General features: G+C 40.0%; 1 protein-coding gene across 2 annotated transcripts in view; it reads right to left on the bottom strand.

The window, feature by feature from the left end:
• RAB27B (RAB27B, member RAS oncogene family) overlaps positions 1-26,347 on the bottom strand; it is a 178,799-nt gene that overhangs the window by 8,053 nt on the left and 144,399 nt on the right. For both annotated transcript variants that reach the window (XM_055417395.2, XM_055417394.2), the window contains exons 2-4: positions 10,663-10,837; positions 8,870-8,955; positions 3,454-3,557 (exon numbers count right to left, since the gene is read on the bottom strand). In XM_055417395.2, the coding sequence (XP_055273370.1) occupies positions 3,454-3,557; positions 8,870-8,955; positions 10,663-10,815 (343 nt within the window). In that variant the 5' untranslated portion in view covers positions 10,816-10,837. The remainder of the gene's footprint in view (positions 1-3,453; positions 3,558-8,869; positions 8,956-10,662; positions 10,838-26,347) is intronic.

Raw genomic sequence — 26,347 nt, 5'->3', positions numbered from 1 at the left:
GAGTTACATTAGCCCAGGTGCTTAACTCTTCCCAGCCACAGTTTCCTCACCTAGAAAGTGGAGCGACTGCCTCACAGGTGGCAGGCTGTGAAGACTAGCAAGAGCGTATATGAAGTTCCTGTGTGACTACCTGTCGGTGATCTTCTGCATTTGGGGAAATGTCCTCTGAGACAAGCACAGATGAGGTGATGTGTGCTCAGCCGTGTCTGACCCTTCGCGACCCCATGGACTGTAGCCTGCCAGGTTCCTGTGTCCACGGGATTCTCCAGGCAAGACTACTGGAGTGGGGTGCCACTTCCTTCTCCAGGGGATCCTCTCAACCCAGGGATTGAACCTGTGTCTCCTATGTCTCCTGCATTGGCAGGCAGATTCTTACTGTACCCCATGGAAACGAACATCCAGGAATGTTCACTTGAGTTGAATATACTGCTTTTCAGACCATTTATTCTTCAAATATAAGATAAGAGAACATGGTCTTAAAGTATATGTGCGTGTGTGCTAAGTCACTTCAGTCGTGTCTGACTCTCTGCGACCCTCTGAACTGTAGCCTGCCAGGCTCCTCTGTCCATGGGATTCTCTAGGCAAGAAGACTGGAGTGGGTTGCCATCTCTTCTTCAGGGGATCCTTCCCTCTCCCAGGGGTCGGTCACCAGTGTTTCTTATGTCTTCCGCATTAGCAGGTGATTTCTTCACCACTACTGCCACCCGGGAAGCCCCTTCAAGTATAGGGGCTGTCTGCTCTTTCCTTCAGGAGGCTGCTACATTTTTCTTTCCTGAAATCCAAAGTAACGATTCATAGGAGCAGAGCATTTTTGAACCACCACAAATTCATGTAGAAACAATACTAAGACAGGTTATTTGTTTTTCTCTTTTTTCCAAAAGAAGGGAGGTATTGGGGGTGGTGAAGAGGAGGAGGAGAAGGAAGGGAGGGAGGAAGGAAAGAAATAATTAAAAAAAACCTCGCCAACCTGTATTTTCAAGGTTATGGGACTATTTTACTCTCTACCTCAAGGTATGCTAAGTGCAACCTCGTGGAGGCCAGAAGAGGAAGGTACTCTGTAACACCAGTTATTTGGATATTAGAAATTAAAGCCTTATCAGAAATGGCAATTAATTATCTTAAATCCCAACAGTATCCTGGAAAATTTTAGAAGCAAGGGAGCATCTCATCTACCTTGAAAAATGATGAACAAATCACTCTGAAAGAACTGAATAACCTTATTATCTCCTTATCTCCCAGAATCTAATAATAACATTTGGTGTTTTATCTAATAATAAAAACAAAACATTATCTATTATCTAATAAAACACTTTAGATCGGAGAAGGCAATGGCAAGCCACTCCAGTACTCTTGCCTGGAAAATCCCATGCATGCAGCAGCCTGGTAGGCTGCAGTCCGTAGGGTCGCTAAGGGTCGGACACAACTGAGCGACTTCACTTTCACTTTTCACTTTCACACATTGGAGAAGGAAATGGCAACCCACTCCAGTGTTCTTGCCTGGAGAATCCCAGGGAAGGGGGAGCCTGGTGGGCTTCTGTCTTTGGGGTCGCACAGAGTTGGACACGACTGAAGTGACTTAGCAGCAGCAGCAGCAACACTTTAGATAAAGAAATGTAATAATAAAAGAAAATGGAGACAGATCCTAGGATGAACACTCATCTGGAGAAGCAAATAAGTAAGTCAGAATTTGTTGGTATTGTTCTCCACTAGCACAACTGTGTTAGCGAGCTAACATTTAAAGCCATTATATATATGTGTGTGTATATATATATATATATAAAAGTATTAATTACATGTAATATTAAATAATAAGATATGCATATACTTGAGAATCTACACAGTCAGATACTCAGCCAGGTGCTCTGGGGTATCGCAATAGAACAGCAGACCAAGTTTGACCCTTTATAGAGCTCACATTCTTGAGGTGGAAAAAATCAAAACCCCAAGTAAGCAAAGAAAGAAGGGGGTGGCAGAGGATAAGATGGTTGGATGGCACCACCGACTCAGTGGACATGAAATTGAGTACTAGCTCCTGGGGATAATGAAGGACAGGGAAGCCTGGCATGCTTCAGTCCATGAGATCACAAAGAGCTGTACACAACTTAGTGACTGAACAACCACCACAAAACAAAGAAATATATAATACGATGTGACATAATATAATATTTTATGTATGACGTCAGGTGGGGGCAGTGACCAAATGAAGCAGAAATTGTCCTGAGTGCACAGAGAGACGAACGGTTTTAGACGGAGCGGTCAGGAAAGCTGCTCCCAAGAGACAAATGAGGTCTGAACAAGAACTTAACACTTGGTGTAAATGGGAAAACAGAAATCAAGACAGAAGGAAGAGACCAAAGGCCCCGGGCAGGACTGTGCTTTTCAGGAGAGCCCTTCGGCTGGAGGCCAGTGAGCGGGTACAGTCAGAGTGAACTACGGAGGAAGCGACAACGGCGGTCTTGCTGTTGTTCAGTCGCTCAGTCGTGTCTGCCTCTTGGGGACCCCATGGCCTGCAGCACGCCAGGCTTCCGTGATGGCCTTAGAGGTCAGCAGAGGAGTCTGGATTTTATTCCAAGGGAAGTGGGAAACCTCAGAAGGACTTGGAGCAGGGGGATAACATGCTCAGATCTTTCAAAAAATAGCCCTCTGGCCACAGACAGCCCCGACAACTCTAGAAATAAGTAGCACCAGCCCCATGGGACTGCTAGTGTGTCCCAGTGCGTCCAAAACTGGTATTTGTAATCGCAAATGTGGTCTTTAGTGCTACATCCATTTTAAACAAAGGAAAAATGAAATGCCACTTTTCTGTGCTGACATACATCAATCTGGCTTTAATAACTGATTAGGTTAATTTGAAGCTTTATTGTGTTTAAATTGCCATGAAAGCTGGAGATTTTTCTTACATGTGAACACTTGTCAAAAAAAAGTAAAATTTCAACGTGAGTTTATTGTAAAATTTCAATGTGAGCTTATTGACAGACACACTGTATGGTATCTTCATGCGGCTGCTCTGCTCTGAAATAATTTCTCACTTAACTGACCCCTGAGCTAATTAACTATTTAGTGAACCCATGTGCAAGGGCACACCCTGTAGGTGCCAATGCGCCTACTCAGAAAATGCTGTGCTTTCTCTGTGTCCACTCCAGGCTAGACAAAGTAGAAGTGACTGCTCGCTGAGTTGTAATAAGTCCTTCGAGACTTACTGCACAAGTGGAATGAATGGCCTGTCCATTGCAATCATAAAGTCCTTACACATAGGTGGCAATTCGTCTAAGGTGTCAAAGGAAATACCAATTCCAAGCCACTTTGGGCAAGCCACATACAAGCCACCGCTTTGAAGGTGACACGGGCAACACTAAACCTGTGACTTTTTCTGGTTTTATCTTGTGAGGCCAAGAAGCAGATAGAGCTGTTGGGTCCCAACGAGGCCAACGGAAGTTATTCAGTCCCACTTACTCATCCAATTTCTGACATTTAAGAAGCTCTGTTGACTGGTGAGGTCAAACATTAGTAAGAAACCCATGGCGTCTCTGAAGAATGCCGTAGTGAGGCTCCGGAATCTGCCAAGAAAACACAGTGGACAGTTCTGAAAGTTAGTCCGCCGGATACTCTGATGACAACACAAACAACACTGTCCCTTTCAGATATGAACTCTCCGTGGCATCCCTCTGGATTATCCTCCCGAGTGGGCGAGTGGGCAGAAAGACTGCTGAAAGGTCAGAGGAGACCATCTGGTTGTAGATTTAAGATCCCGTTGAGGCTTTCTGTTCCACAGCAGGCACACATGCAAGAGTCTGTAAGCTTCAATCACACGCTTGCTTACACAGCCTCTTGGAATCCTTCTCTCTTTGGCTCACAGGCATCTTGTGGCCCACGGTTAAAATATAAGGCACTTCAGGACTGAGCCTTTAACTTCTACTTTTCAATTTTCCTGTCTGTGGCCAGAAGGAAGCTTAGCACATGGCAGGCTGAAAATGAGTGCCTGTGATTACATGCAGAGAACCACAACTTGTCAGCAGCTGGAACTAGGGCTCTTTTGTAGGGAAAAACAACGTCGGTCAGAGAACGCTTTTATTTGCACTTTTTGGGGATAAAACGTGCATGTCTCTTAAGGAGCAGGAAGAAAGACAGTGAAGAAAGGAAGAAGAAAACTTTATGATTAGGGGAATGGAGGGAAGGGCAGAGAGACTTACTAGTTGAGGAGGGAAAGCAAGAACACTCATTTCTAAGGGAGGATTCTGAAGAATACACTCCATCATCTGCAGTGTAAGCACTTGCTCTCTCTTGCTCCAACTCTCCTTCCCCCAGCATCCTCAGGGAAGATGAAGATGCTCTGAGATCCACTTCAATGTGTGCAATGGGCAAAACCAGAGATGACACATAGGGTCCAGAGAAGCTTTGGAGAAGTGAAGTTGGCAACTGGTTTTAAGAAAGACACGTGACTCCAAACAGAGAAGCAGACCTCTTCCTCCCTAAATGCCCTCCTAATTTTGCGGTCACCTATTTTGGCCTCTTTGTAGATTCCTGGGTCTCCTCTGGGTTCTGTTCTTGATCCCTTCATTCTCTGCGTACATTCACTGGGTTATTTCGTCTGCTCTGCTGGTGCAATTATCCTGGTGTGTATGCTGAACCCCAAGTTTATAGGTCTAGATCTTTCCTGCCTTGCTACGTGTATGCCCAATTACTTCTTGGGTATTTCCACTTGGAGGAAACTAAGGTACCAGCAACTTCACATGTTTGGAAACAAACTCACCCTCCCTCTGAGTTTTCTATCAATGGCATCACCATCCTCCATAGGTGTCACAGCCTCCTCCTCCTTCACCTGTTATATACAAGCAATCAACAGATACCTCCTGACCCTCTCATTTCTCTCCACAAAGCCTGCCACCACTCTAGTTTCGAAGCCATTACCTTCCACTGGGACAACTTCGACAGCATTCTCAATAGGCTTCCCGTCTCCAGTGTTGTTTGGGTCCTCTTGTTCCCCGATTTCTTCCTGTTGATTCTAAAATCCTCTGCTAAAAATGTTAGATGATGATATCTGGCTCTAAAGATAATGACTGAAGTTTTCAATAATCTGCCAAGGCTCTGCATGAACTGACCCGTGCTCTTCTATCCAGCTTTATCTCCTGACTACCCACAGGCATGCTGAGCTTCTTTAAGTTCTTAGAAAGTTCACTCTGTCCCCTGGGCTTTCACCCACGCTGTTATTCCTGTGGGTGACCTTGCCTTCAGGCTTCCTTTACCTCCTACTCCATTAGACAGGAAAAGATTCACTCATACATTGTGTATGAGTATATATATTTATACATATAAGAGTATCACTTCCCCACGCAGACCTCCCAGCACCGCCACCTGGGTTATGGACTCCTCCTGGTGTACCTGACAGCCACCAGACACTCTGTTTTCCTGTTACTGTCCTGAAGCTTTATTGCAATTATTTATTTGTCCAAATTCCATCCTAGATAGGAACCTCCAAGAGAAAAGAAGCGGTGTTTTTAACTCGCTGTCCATTGCATTTTCATGACTCTGAAATATTTTTTTTGATGATTGTTTGCCAGATTTAGAGAAAGAAACAAAGATAGAAAATAGCAAAGGGTATGAAATTATTAAGGAGGTAAATAACTTCAATAGAAACAATACTTTTAATACGGAGACACAGAAAAGAGATATTTTAGTTAAGACTATTTATTTCCAAAATAAGATTCTTTGGTAGGATATAATCATGATGATTATGAAATACCAAAAATCTTACTCAATTTTATCCTTGTGGATTTGTCCCTACCAGTCACTAGGAGCTCAGAGATTATAGTGCTTTTATTGAATGGTTGTTTCTCTCTCTTTGGGGACTATCTGTACTCACAAAACTGTCTCCTGCTCAGACCACAAGAGTGTGGCTAAGTCAGCCACAATAGTCTGTTCTCTCTCCTCTCTTTAAGAGTGTGTGTGTGTGTGTGTTTCTCATCTGAGGACAAATCTACTGTGCCTTACTCCCCTCTCATTACCATAGCCCATGCCAGTTTCTTTAAAACGTACTTGTTGGATAGATCTCATTGGAGCAAACACTTTTGCATCCACAGCAACAGGGACAGCACACTTCTGCTCTGAGCCAGGCTCATAACCTGGACCACTCAACCCCAGGACCCCTGTGAGACCCCGGAGTTTCCAGGGTTTTGTGCTCGTGCTCAGTAGCTCAGTCCTGTCTGACTCTTTGCGACCCCATGGACTGTAGCCCAGCAAGTTCCTCTGTCCATGGGATTTCCCAGACAAGAACGCTGGAGTGGGCTGCCATTTCCTCCTCCAGGGGATGTTCCCAACCCAGGGATCGAATCCATGTCTCCCGTGTCTCCCGCACTGGCAGGCAGATTCTTCACCACTGAGCGACCAGAGAAGCCTTTCCAGGGTTTACTCCATGAGTAATCTTATTTATTTCTAGTTCCATCCACTAACCTTATTCTGTCCCCAAAATGTGGAATGCTAGGACCCCATGAATAAACAGATCCCAGGGGCACATGATAGCTGTTTCTCACTGAGAACGAAGTCTGTGCTCTGCATCCTTTTGGTTGACATAAGGGGTATGATCTTTCTCCTCCTTCCCATAATGTGACTTTTATCAATAACTATTATCTTACATGGGTTACAGTGCCAGACGTCCTCAGGCACAGGCTTGAGGTGTGAGGCATTGTTTATCTTGTTGCTTAGCTACACTTTAATATACAGAAAGCAAAATTCTCAAGGGATGAATAACCTTGGTGTTACTAAGACAATCCCTAGCATTTCCATTTCTCTCCTAGAGCAGCTGTCTTAAGGGGACAGATGAGAGAAGCCTGCCATCATGCTAGGCTGACATATCATGTGCGAAGACATATGGGAACCACATTTTCTCATATTACTTCTTCAAAAATGAATTAAATTGGTCTATAAAACATACATCTTTGTGACAACAAAACTGACATATGAACAGAGATTCCTGTGAGGAACGACTTCAGAGGAACCAGCCGCGATGAAGGATGCGTGTAAATGGAATTCACAGTCAAAAGAGCTCACAGAGAGGGCCCGGCACCTCTCCTGGCGTTTACACTCACTGAAAGCGAGAATGTTTTGGACTCATTTCAAAGACTGAAGTGTTTACAAGCATAAACACTGTAAGACACGTGATGCAGAATTTGGAGGTATGTGCCTTCTACATATCTTCTCTGACAACCTATCGCCAATTTTTGTTTCATCTAATATTGAAAAGCTTCACTAGCTTGGGGTCTTCTGCACTTTGAAAGATTGGATCTCAAAGAAATGTATTTTCTTCAAATCATGGCATAGCACCACCAGCTCCAAACAATCAACACTACCGTCTACCGGGTGTCTCTTGTCTGGGTCGCTGCACCAGAGACAAGGCTGAGAAAACAATCATGGTCTCTGTTCTTATGAAGCTCACAATTGTGTTGGGGTGAGAAGGCCACAAGTGGATTGAAGAGCAGCCGTTAGAGACAAAAATAAAAGACACGCCTTATCACAAGATGTTGTTGTTGTTTTTTAATCACTAAGTCGTGTCCAACTCTCTTGCGATCCCATGAACTGTTGTCTGCCAGGCTCCTTTGCCCACGGGTTTCCCAGGCAAGAATACTGAACTGGTTTGCCACTTCCTTTTCCAGGGGAATCTTTCTGACCCAGGGATCGAACCCATGTCTCGTGCATTGGCAGGTGAATTTTTTATCACTGAGCCACCAGGGAAGTCTTATTACAAGGTGGTATATAATTAATTAATTTAATTAAAGTAACTTAAAGCATGGATGGGCTTCCCGGGTGGCACTAGTGGTAAAGAACCCACCTGCCAATGCAAGAGGCATAGGAGACTGGATTCCATCCCTGGGCAGGGAAAATCCTCTGGAGGAGGGCATGATGTTCTTGCCTGGAGAATCCCACGGACAGAGGAGGCTGGTGAGCTACAGTCCATAGCGTCACCAAGAGTTGGACATGACTGAAGCGACTTAGCACGCATGCAGCCTCGCAAGGCATGGAAGAATAGACATTGTAAGAGTTCAAGAAAGAGGGAGTTCATTTCAGCTGGGGATTTTGGAAAAGCCCCACCAGGCACGTGTAATGTGAGCCAGGCCTATTGAAAGAAGAGGCTCAGGAATGGTGGGAAGGGAATAAAACATTCCAGCTGGAGGGTGATGTGACCAAAATCATAGTAAAGTCAGTCAAATGGTATAGGATGTGTGGCTATGTGTAAAGACAGAAAGAGAAGAAAAATATATTAACACCCTTTCCTTCAACTCACTCTTCAAGTAGCACTTGTAACAATGTTAATTTCCCACCCCAGTTCAATTAAATTCTGGATTTTTTTTTAATGATCACAAAGTACAAAAATAATGCATAAGAATCTTCACAGAGATTTCTAAAAATTTGACTTTTTCAATCTGCACCAAATACACAATTGCTAGTTATAGTTAATTCACTACAGATAATTTATTTTTGTTTGTTGATATAGATGTCTATTTTGAAACCAGGAGGAGAGTTGCATTTCCTTACATTTTTCAACTTCACATACAGTAGTCGAATTAAAGTGGCACATACAACACCACTTTGGTAAAGAATCCATCTGCCAGTGCAGGAGACATAAGAGACATGGGTTCGATCCCTGGGTTGGGAAGAGCACTGGCTCGAGGAAACAGCAACCCACTCCAGTATTCCTGGCTGGAGAATCCCACAGTCAGAGGAGCCTGATGGGCTACAGTCCACAGGGTCACAAAGAGTCCGATATGACTAAAGCAACTTAACAAACACACACACACACACTGAACAAACACACATTCACATTAAAGTAAATTTTTGTAAGCTATTTGCAGCTAGAAACAAAATAATTCACTATTACCGCTCTTGTCCTGCAGTGTCCCAAAGCTGAAGATGCACCTTAAATGCCTTCCCTGTTGACCCATTTGGTCCCTGTGTGTTGTAAACCTGAAAGAATACAAATGTCATTAGTTCATGCTGCTTTGATTTTGTCAGCATTCAAATTCTCTGGGTTTACTCAGCGTATTTTTTTCTCAATTATTATAGTCAAAGTTCACAGTGGAGAATAAACATTTGCTTTTTTCTCCTAGAAGTTATCACATATACTCTCACTCTTAAATGTCAAGTATAAGTATGATTTTCAACACAATTTAGGCATCCTGTAAACTTAGATTAGACACCTTCTGTCATTTCTTCAAGGAAGCAGCAGTCGATTAAGGTCCCAAGTTCTAGGTTTGAATATCAACCCTTCATTTACCTTCATAGACTCTTACTTTCTTACTGGCAAATTGAGACCCATAATCTCCTATTTTACAGACTTACTGCAAACTTAAGTGAAATAACACATTTGAAGGAATTTTTAAAACAGTAAAATATTTTTACAAGTACTTGAGTATCTTCTACTGTGAATTGGGGCTTTTGAAAAGACTTAGCCGTGAAATGCACACAGGATTGCTCAATAAGTTTACACAGGCTGTTCCAAGTCTTCCCTTTTTACCCATTTCTTCAAAGGCTCTTTTTAGAAAAGTTTAAATTTTATAGGTGATGGCCTTTTGAGGTCTTAATTTAAACCAAGTATAACAATTTCAATATTATCTAGCTCCCTTATTTATGGTTTAGTGAAAATATTTTAAAGGGAAAACTTTGCAAGGACTTATACCTAGATCTGTGGAGACATATGGGAGGGGAGAAGGCACAGAAATACCCTGGAGGGATTGGGAGCACATTTGCTAAGACTACAGTACTGAAGTTTCAGATAAGGGACAGGACATTCTAAGAAATCATGATTTAACTTCTCAATCCTCATTTTCTTTGTTTGTCTTTTTTCCCCCCAATTCTTGAGGAAAGAGTGAACTTATTTTTTAAGAAATATTTTGTTGGAGTATAGTTGCTTTACAATGTTGTGGTAGTTTCTAATAGGACAAATAGAGCAAAGTGAATCCACGTTCGAGGTACCAGGGGATTTGTGACAGGAACCGGGGCTGCCGCCATCTTGGCGCTCAAGAACACCTTGGGAGGCAGCAACTCTGGCTCAGCCTCTGTGCCTCTGCTCCACGTCTCACATGTCACAATATCCTTATTCCTGTCATTAGCGTCTAGCACAGGGGAAGGAAGTGGTTGTGATTCTCACTTTAACTCTCTTATCTTGAAAAATAGCATGGGTTGGTCTCACATTCTGTTCATAAGAAGCTAGTGATTGATGGCTGAGTCCACACATAAATAAAAATGCAGCAGGAACTCACAAAGCTCATGTTCCAGCTATTTGCCAATCATTCTTTTAACCTCTTTCTTAAGCACGGGGAAATGAGCACTTTGTTTTTATTGAGAAACTCAGATCAAGAGTTTATGGTTTTAGATAATGAATTCATGTTTTGAAAGATTCCTTAAGAATTCATAGAAAACACACTATATAAACCCATAAATAATTTATTTTAGTTGCTCTGTGTGCTTCTGGAGACAAGTGCCACTGGATTTTTTCTAAGCAAAATGTTATTTAAGAGTTGAGACCGTAAAATATAATATTCAAATTGGATCAAAGTGACAGGTTATGAATTTCATGTGATAAAAGATAGACACCTTGCAATGCAATAAACATATTTTCTTAATTCTTATTTTATATATAGCAACCGGTTAGCAGTATAGTTAAAAACTTACCACACGTTTTTCCCGAAAGTCTATCCCCACTGTCGTGATGAACTTGGGATTGAATTTATTGTCTGTGTATCGATAAAGAAATGTTGTCTTCCCTACCCCCGAATCTCCAAGGGCCAGGAGTTTGATCAGATAATCATAGTCCCCATCGGTCATAGTGATGATCGTGATGGTGGGCCTGTGTTGAAGGAAAAAATAAGCATTTATGATGAACACTGTTTTCTTTTGGCTTCCTTCAAAACAATGTAAATTTAGCTTTCAAAGTTATAACATTGAAATGCCTCTATTCTGTGAAATTCTGAGTTAACTAGTTCAGAGCAGCCTCAGAACTCAGAGGTCTTCCATGATTTCACTTAGCGCCTGTCTTTTCACATCACGTCAGGTGAAAGGGTTAGCTGCTCAGTTGTGTCTAGCTTTTTGTGACCCCATAGACTGCACCAGGCTCCTCTGTCCATGGAATTCTCCAGGCAAGAATGCTGGGGTGGGTGACATTCCTTTCTCCAGGGGATCTTCCCGACCCAGGGATCGAACCCGGGTCTCCTGCATTGGAAGCAGATTCTTTACCATTTGAGCCACCAGGGAAGCTCTCACGCCAGGTAATATGGAGCAAAAAGCTATGTGACACCCACCATGGGTGGCCATTGCCAAGGCAATAGTAGAACTTAAAGAGTTATAGCTTTTTTTTTTCCTAAACCAATGTCCCTTCGGATCAGGAGTATGATGCTAGGAAGACGAGTCACAGGGAGCAGAAAAGTACACCCAAGACGATGCAGTTGTGTAGAGGGAGACTGAAATTATGTATTAGTAATGGAAGACAAAAACCTAGGGGAATATTGTGCATCTAATCCTGCAGGATGAACTTTCTGTTATATGAATACAAAATATTCTCTCTTTAATTAAAAAAATTTAACAACGAAATGACAACCTTTAAAAACATTGATTTGAAATCATTTCAATAGCCATGTTTTACAATCTTCTGTTTTGAAATACTGAACCCTCTGTTCTTCAATGGCAAATCTGCTGTGTTTGGCAAATCTGCTGAATATTTTCTAGGCCTTGGAAAAAGAGGAAGAGCTATTCAGAGGCATAACTACGGTAATTCTGCTAATGATTCTCCTAAAGGAACATCTCTTTCCATTTCTCCCGTTGCCCGAAACATCTGTCTCAGTCTTAATTTATTCCGTTGTTACAATAACTACGGGTGACAGATGCCAAGGGTTAATGTTAAATACAGTGGTGCCACGAAAACTACTACCACATGCTTCTGAATTACACCATCATCCACTAAACACTTGGTGTAGTTTCTGCTCTTCAGGGTAGCAAAATTATTTGTCATTTGGTACAACTGATTTGGATTATAGAAATGGATTTGTCACATTCTATGTAGAGAAAGGCTTATGAAGATGTCCCAGGATTAGAACATTCTTTTCTCTTAGGTGATAGGGAGGAATATTCCTCTATTTCTACAGTTCAGAAAACACTGTACTCTTCAGGAGTTCTGAGGTGATCCACATCAAATGTCAACAACAGGCTATTCCATAAAAATTGCTACATAATTCTAATCATTTTTCTACATGTAAGAAAATGATGCAATTTAAACAAAACTTTAAAAATTTTACATTGTCATTTTAGCACATGGTAAAACTAAAAGGTTTCAAGCCTTTGGGTAAATAATGATAAAAAATAATCATGTAGTTAGCCAGCCAGAATTATTACATCATTTGGAAGATTTACAATGTTTTTACACCAGAATTTTCTGAAATTTGAACCCTACTGATGCTAAATCCTAATAAACGTATTATGGGTGGTGGATATCTATTCTTTGATTAGTGAGTAGTTTTTGAGCACAGGTATTTTGAGAGCTGCTGATATATATTTCTGCACTAAAGCTTTCCTCTTATAACATCATCCTTTCTTCACTGAGTGAGACTCTCAGGGTGGATGCCTGCTGACTATGAATGTACTCTTCAACTTGTAATATCTATAGAAAGTATAATCACTGCTCAGGAAGAGGTGCCTAGCAACCATCCACAACCACCCTTTCTTGATACAGGTATCTCCACTATTGATGTGAAATTCTTAGAAAATGTCTGCCCTGATGGTATGTGTAGCAGTGACTAGTTCTGCGTTTGGATGGTACTAAATATCTTATCAGGACTTTTTGGTGGAAGATATTGCTGCTCCTAGTCTTTAAGCCAAATGTGTTGCTAGAGGAGACTGATGCCAAAGTTGTACAGTTCCCCCGCATTAAAGGTTTATCACCAGCAACCATCACTCTATCTTATTCTCTCTTTCCCTTCCAAACTTTCTCATGGGAAGCTCCTCCAAGGGTGATAAAGTCTGCCGTTTCACTGGTAGAATTGGATAAAACTGTCAATACTCTTGGGGAAAAAAACAGATTAAATTAAAATATTCTTAGATAGTTAAGTAATTAGTGCAAAATTCTTCCCCAGACACAAACCTTGATAATCAGAGGGAAGAAATTGAAGCTACTGGTTACCTAAATACAAGATAAAGTTGGAGGATACTGTGGTTTCCTGGAAAAATGAAAACAGAGTCAAGAAGATACATCAGCACATTTTAAAATTTTGCTTAAAGTCTACTATGTTTTTGCAATATTATTGGTGACAGTGTCACAAAAGGTTAAACCTTGAGCAAATCTAGTTAAATATCTTCAATATATAGTATCAGGTCCAAAGACAAAAATTATAAAATTCTTTTACAATTATGTGATTTTCTGAGTTCTAAAATACATGATTTTATTTCAATAATCTATCCTTGGCACAGCAAATATAACACTGCAAAGAAAAATAAAAGCCTTGATAAGCCTTATTTTTCCAAGAACCGGGCTAAAAACAAAGATCTGGAAAGGATCAAAAAGCTGACAAGTTTGGCAGTATTGTTTATTCCTGCAGGATGACTGACAGTATGTGTAGTTCTATGAATCTAAAAGGAAAGAGAAAACCAGAAGATTGTCGTGCTTCAGGAAATGGGTCTGACTTCCTCCCTACATTATCTCTGTGTCACAGACTATACCATATAAAATTACAAGATTACAAAAATTAATTACAAATGATTCTGTAATCTAGCTTTTGGCATGGCACGCACACACTTAGAAGTTGAGCAAAGATGCAAGAAAATACAACGCAATTTTACATGGTAGAACATGATTAGTTGATAAATGAGTCAAATAGTTGTGCTTTTTAGTTCCAACAAAACGATAGTTTTCAGGGACTGCAAAGGTCAGAGAAGCTTTTGTGGAGGAAGATGAACTTGCATTTAACCTCACAGCATAGGGAGGAATGAGGAAGGAGAGGAGGTTCAGGACCATATTAATTGCCACTTACAGAACGGGACTATCACTCCTTGCCAACTACGTGACCTACCATGTATTTCTGCCCTGACGCCAACCTGCAGTACACAGGCTGGCTGGGGCTGCCCCCCAGTGCCATGCTTACTCAGAGTCAACGCCCCTAGTTCTACCGCAGCCCACACAGAATCTTTTCTTTAAGCGAAAGAAGGTGGAGATTTTGTGGCGCCGAGCATAAATTCCTCCTGAAATGAATGCAAAACTTGGCACTGTGGAAACAATTTATTCAGTGTCTTCAATAGAGTATTAAAGAAACTGACATAGTAAACTGGATATAAGATAACTTGCCTCCAAGTTTCTTTTAAAAATAAATTTATGACTCATTTTTGATTGGAGTGGGTAGCCGTTCCCTTCTCCAGGGGATCTTTCCAACCCAGGGATTGAAACCAGGTCTGCCACAATGCAGGCAGATTCTTTACCAGCTGAGCCACCAGGGAAGCCCTCATTTCATACATACATACGTATATATATAATTGTTTTGCATTTAGTTTGTATTTTTTTTAATTCTTTTGTATTTAGTTTGGTTCCTCTTTTACAATTATATGATTTTCTGAGTCCTAAAATACATGATTTTATTTCAATAATCTATCCTTGGCACAGCAAATATAACACTGCAAAGAAAAATAAAAGCCTTGATAAGCCTGCTTTTTCCAAAAACTGGGCTAAAAAAATAAAAAGATTTGGGAAGGATCAAAAAGCTGACAGGTTTAGCAGTACCGTTTATTCCTGCAGGATGACTGACAGTATGTGTAGTTCTATGAATCTAAAAGGGAAGAAAAAGCCAGAAGATTATCGTGCTTCAGGAAATGAGTCTGACTCCTCCCTACATTATCTCTGTGTCACAGGCTACACCACAAGAGCCACAAGGTCTTTTAGACACAGAAACAGCAGCGTCTTCCTCAGAGCCTCTCATGGGGCAGTGAAAGGCTGGGAGGAGTAGGGAAAAGAGTTCAAAACACCCACGAGACTCTGTTCAATGAAGCATCTTAAAGGTAGAAGGAAATCTAAGTAATTATGTGGTCTAGCCTTTAGTTTGGGCTTCCCCAGTGGCTCAGGGGTAAAGTGCAATGCAGTGCAATGCAAGAGACACAGGAGACGCAGGTTCAGTCCCTGGGTTGGGAAGATGCCCTGAAGAAGGGCATGGCAACCCACTCCAGTATTCTTGCCTGGAGAATCCCATGGACAGAGGAGCCTGGCGGGCTACAGTCCATGGGGTTGCAGAGGTGGATATGACTGAGTTGGTGATAGACAGGGAGGCCTGGCGTGCTGTGATTCATGGGGTCACAAAGAGTCAGACACGACTGAGCGACTGAACTGAACTAAACTGAACTGAAGCGACTGAGTACATGTGCACAGCCTTTAATTTACAGATGAGAAATCATGTGTAGGGAAGTTACATAATTTATGGGGTGACAGTTTCTAATAGAGGAAACCCCGAGACTGCTGTTCATGATTTGAATCGGAAAGTGAGTTACAAAGGTAGAAAGTAGAAATATTTTCATTTTATGGGGGAGAGGAACTTTCTCAGGGAACATGATTTTCATGGTCAGACTATTTCAAATGAGGTTGTCCGTATGTTTTTTCTCTCTCTTTTTTTGACCCTCTTATGTTTCATTCTTGTTCAACATAAATTCCATTAGCTCAGGAATTCACTTTCCTTGACCACTGCTAGAACCACAGAGCCCAGTACAGTGGCTGGCATACAGGAGGAGCTCAATACATATGTGTGCATGCACGCTAAGTCACTTCAGTCCTGTCTGACTCTTCATGGCCCCATGGACTATAGCCCGCCAGGCTCCTCTGTCCATGGAATTTCCCAGACAAGAATACTGGAATGGGTTGCCACTTCCTTCTCCAGGGGATCTTCCTGACCCAAGGATCAAACCTGGGTCCCTCTACGTCTCCCGCACTGGCAGGTGGGTTCTTCACCACTAGTGCCACTGGGGAGAGGGCCAATACATATGTGTTAGTGTATAAATCTATTTAAGCTCTCAGAGCCACACCAGTGTGATGATTAACAACATCTGTCTTTGAATAGTTGGTGGAAGTGGTATCTCTCCAAGTTCAGAACATGGATTCTCCTTCTTTCCTCACCTATAAAGGGAATATTTAGATGAAATAATGACCTTGTTAGTATCCGTGTCTGGCTTCCTGAGCTTATTTTTCTATTTTAAGTTGCACAAGAGTATAAAAACTTCCTCAAAACAGAATATCTTTAGAGGAGCGGTTTCAAATAAACTGGGAAGAGGGAAAGTACAAAGGAACTATAATTTTTGAAAGTGAAATGTGCATTGGCAGGGAATATATAAACTTGTCTGTTGAAGAGTTCAGAGCTCAGAGAATGGGGCTCCTCCATGAGAGCATCCATTTGTCCACCTAACACCCACTGGCACGATCTGTTTTGCATGACGTTTTGCATGGCTCTGCAGATAAGACTCTGACTTCTGCAGCAAGGAGCTTAACCAATGCTACAGATATGTGAGGATGACTACTACACAGGCAGACTGACCCATGCAAACTTAGCTGGTCCCATAAATGACAACTTTAAGAACATTCTGACAAGCTGCGACCTTGTGATCTGAACTTATTAAATTCATAAAAACCAACTTAATATTCTTAAGGTACTTCGGAAAGCTTAAAATGGTAGACAAAATATCACTGATATAGCTTTGCATTCAGCGTAGATGGTTTCAATAAAATAAAACTAGCAAGCATAAAATGGACAACTGTTGACTATTTCCTCATTCATCTTTATCTGATGGGTTTGTGTTGGGCTGCAGTAAGAGCATTTGAGGTCTGGGACTCTCGGAGCAAGCTCTTCATTATCTGAATGATAGCCTGGAGATGGTTCTCATTAACTGACCTTGAAATACAGCTTCCTATAACCACACACATGTCCAGGACGGTAGAGTTAAATTATGGATGGCTGGAGTACTCTAGGGGCCTTCAGCCTTGCATCCGTACAACAGAAGGCATTTTCAGGAAGGAAGAAAGCTGAAGGAGAGGGGATGTAAATTAAAAACAAACAAACATTCTCTGTAGTCTGTAACATTTTGTTCTTTTAGCAAGGTTTGTTAAAGATAATTTTTACTTCCATATTTCCTAAAGGCTATTTAGAATTAATGGATGTGAGCCTGTATGGAAGATTCAAACCAAATTGCAAAACATGAATCAACATCGACTTAACTGAACAACTTTTACTTAAGTTGACAGGGGTCATGTGTCTCCTGGAGCAATCAAATCTATTTTTAAAAAGCGTGCTCATTTTGCTTCATTCTATGGTCAAGGGATATAATAGAGATAAACCAAGAATTCATTGAGCCCATGCACATTGAAAATAAAGGTCAAAAATGCTAACACAGGTCAGCCTTAAATTGTTTTTTTCCTCCATTGATATATCATTATTCTCACAAACTCAGCACACTTCTAAACCAATGAATACTTTTATTTCTCTAAAATTCTTTTTTTTGGTAAGGTAACACTTTTCCCTTTAGCTTAATTTTGTGGGATCTTTTGAAACTGTATGAATTTCCCTTTTACTTTTTTTTTTTATGAGAACTTCCAAACATATACAAAGTTTGAGAGAATAGTAGTGTACCCGCATATACGGACTGCCCAGTTTCTAAATTACCAGTACATGGCCAATTTTGTTTCATGTTTCCAAAATTCTCCCTTTACAAGATTATTTTGAAGCAAATTCCAGAGCATCATAACATTTTTTTCATGAATAATTCAATATAAATCTGAAGACGTCTCAACTAAACACTGACATTGTGCTTACCTATAGAGAAGACTGTCAAATATTTGACTTTCTGCATATTTGATAGTTGGAAGCCATATCCTAACACTGTTTTAGCCTATGTTTCTTTTACAATGATCAAGGCCAAGTGTCTTTTCATATGGTTAAAGGTTATTTGTATTCCTTTTTGTGTGTGAATGGAAGATTCACATGTCTTGTTCAATTTTTAAAATGGGTTATTCCTCCTGTTTTTAGAAGTTCTTCATGTCTTTGGGATATTAAAACTTTGCTATTTAAGTTGCAAATACTTTTCCTCATTTGTCTCTTTGCTTGCGATGTTTATGCCAACCAAAAGATTTTTATTTTTGCTGTTGATGTTTGGGGGAGGAGAAATCAAATTCTGAATGGCAGGAATTCACTCGTGTGTCCTTTGGCTACTTACATGGTTTTAATTTTATGTTTAAATATCTAACTCACTTGGAATTTACCAAAAATATGTTATGAAAAGTTGATTCAAACATATTTTTATTGTTATCCAAATACAGCTTATGTACAATTTCATCTTCTCGTCACTGATTTAAGGTACTACTTTTGTCACGAAGTAAAATTTCATACACAGTTGAGTGTATTCCTAGATTATTCTTTCTGTTCCCATAGTCTGACTGTCTCTTTATGCAGCACCAGTTTAAATACGATTATTCATAAAATGTTTAATATCTGAAAAAGTTATCCCTTTCTCATTGTTCCTCTTTTCTTAACATTTTACAATATTAAATTTTCTTATCCCCAAATATATGTCTTCCATGTGGTCAAGTCATCTATTGTGACTTTCAGAATGACTTTACGGTTTTTCTAATACAAATTTTAGATATTTTTGTTAAGTTCACAATGAAGTATTTTATTTTTTCATTTGCTTTTGTAACTTGGGATTCACCTGTTAACTTCTGCCTATTATTGTTTTCCTGTTTTTATGAAGATTATTGACTTCTTCATATTGGTTTTATTACTGAATGCTTTGCCATTTTAGTGTTTTTTCAATTCATTATTTTGAATTTTCCAGATGTACAATTATATCATTGATTAACAAATATACCTTCCTTTCAAATTTTTATGCTTCTATTTGTTTTTTCTTATCTTTATTCATTGGCTGATGCCTCTACTGTAAAGGTAAAGAATAGGAGAGACAGTAGACATCCTTGTTTCTGATTTTAGTTAGAAATTCTCTTGTGTTTTTCCATTAAGGAATATGCTGGCTGTTTTTAACATGAGTGGATATTGAATTTGTCAATTATTCTTTCTTTTTCTATTGAGATGATCTTCTGGTTTTTCTCCTTAGCTTAATTTTATTGATAGATTTCCCTACAGAACAACACTTTACCTTTCTGAAACAAATTTCACTTGTTCAGGGTGAAGTATCTTTTAATGGGCTGTTGGGTTATGTCACTTACACTTTAACTTTCTATCAGTTTTAATAAGTAAGATTTATTCTGTTTTTGTAACAATCTTTGCTTTTGAGCTTTACATTGTAATCATTTCCTTGAGAGGATATGAAAGTTTTCCTTCTTTTTCTGCACACTAGAGTAGTTTAAGTATTATGGAGGTTATTTGATCTTTAAATGTTTGAAAGAATTTCCATGTGAAACCATCCTGTCTGGGTGATTTGTGTGTGTCGTTTGGGGGGAGGGGATTAAATTAGTCTCTATTTCTTCTCTAGTAATTGGTCCATTTAATCCTTCTCCAGTAGGATCAATTTTGCAAAGTTGTAATTTTGTAGAACATTAATCTTTTCATCTAAAAATTCAAATGTATTTTATGGAGTTGTACAAACTACTCTCATATGATTTTTAAAATATTCTGTTCTGATAGTCATTTTTCCACCTGACATTTCTAATTCTGTATAATTGCCCTTATTTGTGGAAGGCTTTAGAAAATCAATGAAAGTACCAGCCTTATTACCTCGAGTTTATTTTAATTTTCATATTATAGCCCATTGTGCAGTAATCTTGTTTTCTACTGTCATTGAATTTCTCTTAGAATGTCCAACTCTAACCCTACTCTTTCAACTCAAATCATATCCACACTTTCCTTGTTCACGAGTTACTACACTTCTCCAATTTTATTCTGGTTTCTCTGTGCCCATAAGGGGCATAGAACTCTGGGGTCAAGATCTAACAGAACTTGAAATTCTGGACTTGAAACTTCTAAAACCCAAATATGCTCAATGAGTATTCTGAAAACCCTGCAGCTTGCCAATAATTCTCACAATCAGGGTCAGGATACAGCTGCTTCCTGGTCTAAGACATTTTTACCTGAATTGAAAGAGCTTTTAAATCATTCTGTTTACTAACATTGATCCATTTAGATCAATGCTTTTTGTGTGTTTCCCTAACATCAGATCATTACAGATCAGCTGGAGCCTGCCAAACACAAAGCTATTCTGTCCCCAGTTGTAGCAGCATATTGACATATGTTCTAAATGGAATATTTCTGAAAAGGACATGAGAACAATGGCCTAGCATTATTCCTGGGGCTCACATGTACCCCTGAGTAGAAAGCAAACCCCTTACCGATGTGTGGTTAAAAACACTGTTTAGCAGACATGACTCAACTCTCAGGGTAGTTAAAGCAATTCAGGCTTTTGGCTTTAAATGGTCAACAGGAATAAAACAGTACTTTACAAAGCTGCTGTTTCAGATTCAAAGAAACCTCTGAAAGCTTGTACTTATATTTTTAAATGCTGATAAACTGAAATCCCCCTTAAAAAAGAGAACTTCACAGGCTTCTTGGAAATTTAAATGTTTGCAGTCCCAAAGTGCGTGCAGGGTCATGCTGAGGGCACAGGCCTTGAAGCTCGCGGATGTTGTCACTGACCTGTCATCTCACCTTGTTGGCACAGGGAAGAACTGGGCTACAGTTTCTCTAGCTCTCATAAGATCTCCTTATTTAGCTTCTTGAAATCCTAGACTGAGTGTGTGTGCAGCTTCACGGAGAAGGCACAGCCCCTTCAGCAGGTCATCTGCACCTCTGAGTTTAGAGGTGGCGAGAGACAAAGGCACGCTCCAGGCGTCCTTCTGGATTCCTTGTGGATTTCCCCATTTGATCTCGCTCTGACTTCATGTCCATCTTTCTTTCCTGACCCTGGTTCTGATGACTTCAGGTACAATACGACGCAGAAAAGCAAGAGGCTTACACAGACTGCCTAACCAACTCCCACAACCATGTAAAATCCAATCTGATTAATAAAGCTCATGTCCTGTATCCCTTACAGTGGCTCTACTTTTTTGAATGAAAACATTCAAATGCTGTCATGAGAGAGAAGACTCTTGAGAGTCCCTTGGACTGCAAGGAGATCCAACCAGTCAATCCCAAAGGAAATCAGTCCTGAATATTCATTGGAAGGACTGATGCTGAAGCTGAAACTCCAATACTTTGGCCACCTGAGGCAAAGAGCTGACTCACTGGGAAAGACCCTGATGGTGAGAAAAATTGAGGGCGGGAGGAGAAGGGAGTGACAGAGGATGAGATGGTTGGATGGCATCACCAACTCAATGGACAAGAGTCTGTGCAAACTCCAGGAAATAGTGAAGGACAGGGAAGCCTGGCGTGCTGCAGTCCATGGGGTCGCAAAGAGTTGGACATGACTGAGTAACTGAACAACAACAATTCAAATGCCTGAATGTTGAGAATCTCACTTCAGGTATATGCCTTTTTCTGAGGTTTAGGAAATTGAAGAATTCACACACTTATAGCTAAGATAGTATCATGGAAAGTAAACCTATTTCATCTTGGATCTCCTATATATGCTGTGCTTAGTTGCTCAGTTGTGTCTGAATCTGTGACCCCATGGACTGTGGCCTGCCAGGTTCCTCTGTCCATGGGGATTCTGCAAGCAAGAACACTGGAGTGGGTTGCAACGCCCTCCTCCAGGGCATCTTCCCGACCCAGGGATCGAACCTAAGTCTCCTGCATTGCAGGCAGATTCTTTTCCATCTAAGCCTCCAGGGAAGCACTATATAACTTATTACAAACTCATAAATTCTAATTTTGAAAGACAGCCACGTAATTCACATTAAGGATTGCTTGGATGTCCTGATAAGCAGCTGAGAGGGTCTCCCAGTGAACTATCCAGTAGCTAAAGTGTTTGCTGTTTATTCCATTGCAGCATTTTTATATCTACTGCAAGTTAGTTTTAAGCCTTATGGTTCTGGCCATTTCCCTCCAAAAATTTGCACACATGAGCTAATGTACACATGTGGGCTAATATGTACACATGTGGGCTAATGTACACATTAGCCTTCACCTCAACACTGATGATTTAAAGGAAGACATTGGCTTCTAGCCCAGTTTTCAATATATTAAGCCAATGGGAGAACAATTCTTTTATGGCTTGGAATAAGAGCTTCTGTAGATATTATTCTTGACTTTAAGACTTCATGAAATTCAGAAATAGTAATGAGAAACTTCACAGATAGTTCTCTACAATGTTACAATGTAGGATTTTATTATTGTTTCTCCAGATAGATAAGAATGACACTTGGGCAATTCTGATGGATTTTACCAATTAACAGAATTTTCATATAAATATGATAATTTTTACCAAAGAAAGTGATTTGACTATGAATAGAAAAATGCCACACATGGGACAATTGCAGCAAAAATAACAAAAATATCAAATAGAAAAAGGAATACTTGAGATAATTCAAATGATAATGTCTAACAAGAGTTATATTACCTCCTTACATATCAGGCATTTTACTAAGAACTAAATACTAAGGTTTAACACATTTAGTTTTTAACATAACTCAATTTAACACAGTTGAATTTTACAGATTCAACTCAATCTCTACCAAAATCTAGCTGCCTTTTGGCAGAAAATACAAACTGACCCTAAAATTTATACATAAATGCAAAAGTCATAGAACAGCCAAAATAATCTAAACCAAAGGAGAAAATGTTGGAAGATTCATACTTCCCAATTTCAAAACTTACAAAAAACAAAAAACAAACTTACTACAAAATTATAGTAAATAATATAATGTGGCACTGGCCTCAAAGTTGCCATATAGATCAATGGAATAGAATTGACAGTCCAAAAATAAACTTTTACATTTACGGTCATTTGTGGTAAGAAAGCCAAGACAATTCAATGGGGAAAGAATAGTTTTATTTCAACAAATGGTGCCATGGCAACTAGTCAATCACATTCAAAATAATGAATTTGGACTGCTGCCTTATACCATACGCAAAAATTAACAGAAAATGGATCATAGACCCATATGTAAGACCTAAAATTGTGAAATGCTTAAAAGAAAACACAGGAGTACTTATTCACAACCTTAAACTGGTCAGTGGTTTCTTGGATATAATACCAAAAGTACCAGTAAGAAAAAATAGATAAATGAATCTTAGCACAATTGCAAACTTTTTTCTTCAAGACACACCATGAGACAAATTCAAATACAACTCCCAGACTGGGCAAAAATAGTTACAAATCATATTTCTGATAAGGAATTTTAATCTAAACTATAATAAAAAGACAACCCAATTTAAAAATGGACAAAGGATTTGAATAGAGATATTTCTCCAAATATTATTTTCACATGGTCAATGAGAACATCAGAAGATACTAAGACAGCATTTGTTTCCCTGGAGAAGGGAATGGCAACTCACTCCGTATTCTTGCCTGGAGAATTTCATGGACAGAGGACCCTAGTGGGCTACAGTCCATGGGGTCACAATGAGTCAGACGTGACTGATTGAATAACACTAGCATTAGTTACTAGAAAAGCACAAGTCAAAACCACAATCAAATGCCACTTCCCACCCACTAGGATGGCTATCATAAAAATAGGGATGGCATCAAGTACTGGTGGAGATGTGGAGAGACGGGGTGCTCCCATATCACTGGGGGGCATGTGAGACGGCACAGCCATGCTGGAAAGCAGTCTGGGGCTTTCTCAAACAGTTAAACATACAGTGATCCTAAGACCCACCAATCCACTCCTAGGTCTGTATTCAAAAGAAACGAAAACGTACGTCCACCCAAAAAAATTGAAAACAACCCAAACGTCCACCTCAGGATGAATGTATATACAAAATGTGGCCTATCCACACAATGGGTTATCACTCAGCCACAGAAAGGAAAGAAGTACAAAGGCATGTGACAAGACAGATGGACCTTGGAAACATGATTCTAAGCGAAAGGAGCCAGGAACAAAATGCTATCTATTTTATGGTTTTATTTGCATGAAGTGTCCATAATAGGCAAACTCAGAGAGACAGAATGCAAATCTGCATGTGCCAGGGGATGCAGAGAAGAAGAACGGGGAAATTACTGCTGATGGGTATAAGGATCTGGGGGACAAATGATGAAAATTCTGGATTTAGATATTAGTGGTGACACCTCTTCCTGAATATATAAAAACCCACTGAATTACTATAAAAGGGGAGACTTTCAGGTATATGAATTATATCTCAGTAAAGCTATTATTTAAAAACCCCAACAGTGTAAGACGACTATGTTTTATATTAAAAAGTATTGGTAGGGCCTAGTTCCACTACCACCATCTAGGTAATAATTGATATTTGTTTACAGTGAAGCCACTTCCTAGCAAATGTCCTGTGTATTCAGACAGCAACACCCTCCGAAAGCCTAGGGGAAAGGGCCTGTAGAACATACTCCAGGGATTATATTCCTGAGACTCTGCCATCCTTTTCAGCAACCCACTCTAGTATAGAAAAAACCCAATGGTCGGGAAAGCATTCGGTTTATCTAATCTGATCCTGTTACAGTTGACAGCAATTTCCTCCTGGTGATCGGCATCAGCAAGCTTAGCATGCAGCTGGTAGAGTCCTTCTCTGGCTGAAACCCATTGTCACAATGCCCTTACTATGGTTTCTGAGCTGTGTGTACTTCTGTTCCCTTGCATATTCTAAATTTTGCATCCCTGAAAATTTTTAGCCCCAAGTCATTACTTTACTCGCTCTAAACACTACATCACTGAGATGTTGCATAAATATTTGGATGAAATAAATTAAGTTTCAAGACTTTTTTGCAAGATTTAATATCTGACCTAAAAACCTTTTCTATTTATCTCCATAAATGGACTACATGACTTACTTCTTTAAGGAAGTCACACTTTTTTTTTTTTTTTTTTTTATGCTCTCCTAGATGCTTTTAGACAGGAGTTCAGCCAGGAAGCAAGAAAAAGAAAAATAAATCCCTGAAATTCTGCAAAGCCTTACATGGAAAGACTCTTTGACATATTACATCTCTTCCAGGCTGGAAAATCTTGTGATGCAATAAATCAGATTAGGAAGTATACACAAAGAGGCCAATGCTTTCCCTGAGATCTATCAGCAAGATCGGAAAATAGGTTTTTCCAACTTAGTGGTTCTCAAACTTGGCTGCTTTTAAAATTCCCTTTTGCCTGGGCCACAGCCCAAACCACATAAATCTGAATCCTGATGGTGAGACAGCAGTGTTAGTATTTTTTGATGCTCTGCAAATGGTTCCAATATGCAGCCTCCTTTGAGACCCACTGCTTGCCTCCTAGCTCAGGGACTCCCCACGGCCGTGAATGATTCCTAACCTGGAAGTAAACTCAGCCTCATCCTTCAGTGAACAGAAGAGTGGCCCGCCTTCGTAAAGACATCTCTTTTCCTAAGACAGTCACTGGGTAGAAGGATGGTCCTTTCCTACCATAGGTCTCTGCTCCAGTGGGCCAGCCAGCACCTGTCACAGAACTGATTCTTTCCCTTATCATGACAAGGACATGTCATCCTCTACATCTGAGGTCAATATATCTCTCTTCTCTGTCGAGTTATGTGATACACGAAAGTACATTAAGTATATATATGTAAATTAAAGTTTCTATTCTTAAACCATGCCTTCACATTAAAAACAAAGACATGATTTCCAATTAAAGAGATGTTTGTTGAATAAGATGTTTTACTAAGTTTCCAGACTTTGGCCTAATAGTCTTACAAATTGGGTTCATTTTCCAGCTGGTTGCTGCTTTGAGAAAGTCATGTCAAATCGCTACTGCTTTGCTTCATTATCTGAGAAACGACACACTAATCAAAATATCTGCCCACAAAGCCTTCCTCTCTGACATGTGAGGAAGCCAAATTAGATAGCATCTAGGAGTTCACAGGAAGATATCTATGGAAATAAAATGAGGGCCATATTATTACAATTTTCTCCCTTAAACACAATTCTAGATAACTCCCAGAGCCATATAATTCCAAGAATAAGAAAGATTAAAAAGTCCAAAGCTTCTTTATGGGAAAAAAATGTTGTCTGGTCATTATTTTAGCCAATACTTAACAAGATGGATTTTATTAGCTTGATAAATGTGGAAAAAGAGAGATTATATCTACAGAGAATGAAGTAGTCCACGTGCATGCTCAGATGCTTCAGTCATGTCCGACTCTCTGTGACACTATGGACTGTAGTGTCCCGCCAGGCTCCTCTGTCTGTGGGATTCTCCAGGAAAGAATACTGGATTGGGCTGCCATGACCTCCCACAGGGGATCTTCCCGACCCAGGAATCGAACCTGTGTCTCCTGCATCTGCT

Source organism: Moschus berezovskii, chromosome 28 (genome assembly GCF_049115385.1).
Source record: "Moschus berezovskii isolate FMDL1 chromosome 28, NW_MosBer_1.0, whole genome shotgun sequence".
Lineage (NCBI taxonomy): Eukaryota > Metazoa > Chordata > Mammalia > Artiodactyla > Moschidae > Moschus > Moschus berezovskii.
The sequence above is the reverse complement of the archived record's forward strand: the minus strand, read 5'-3'. Positions and strand labels throughout refer to the sequence as shown.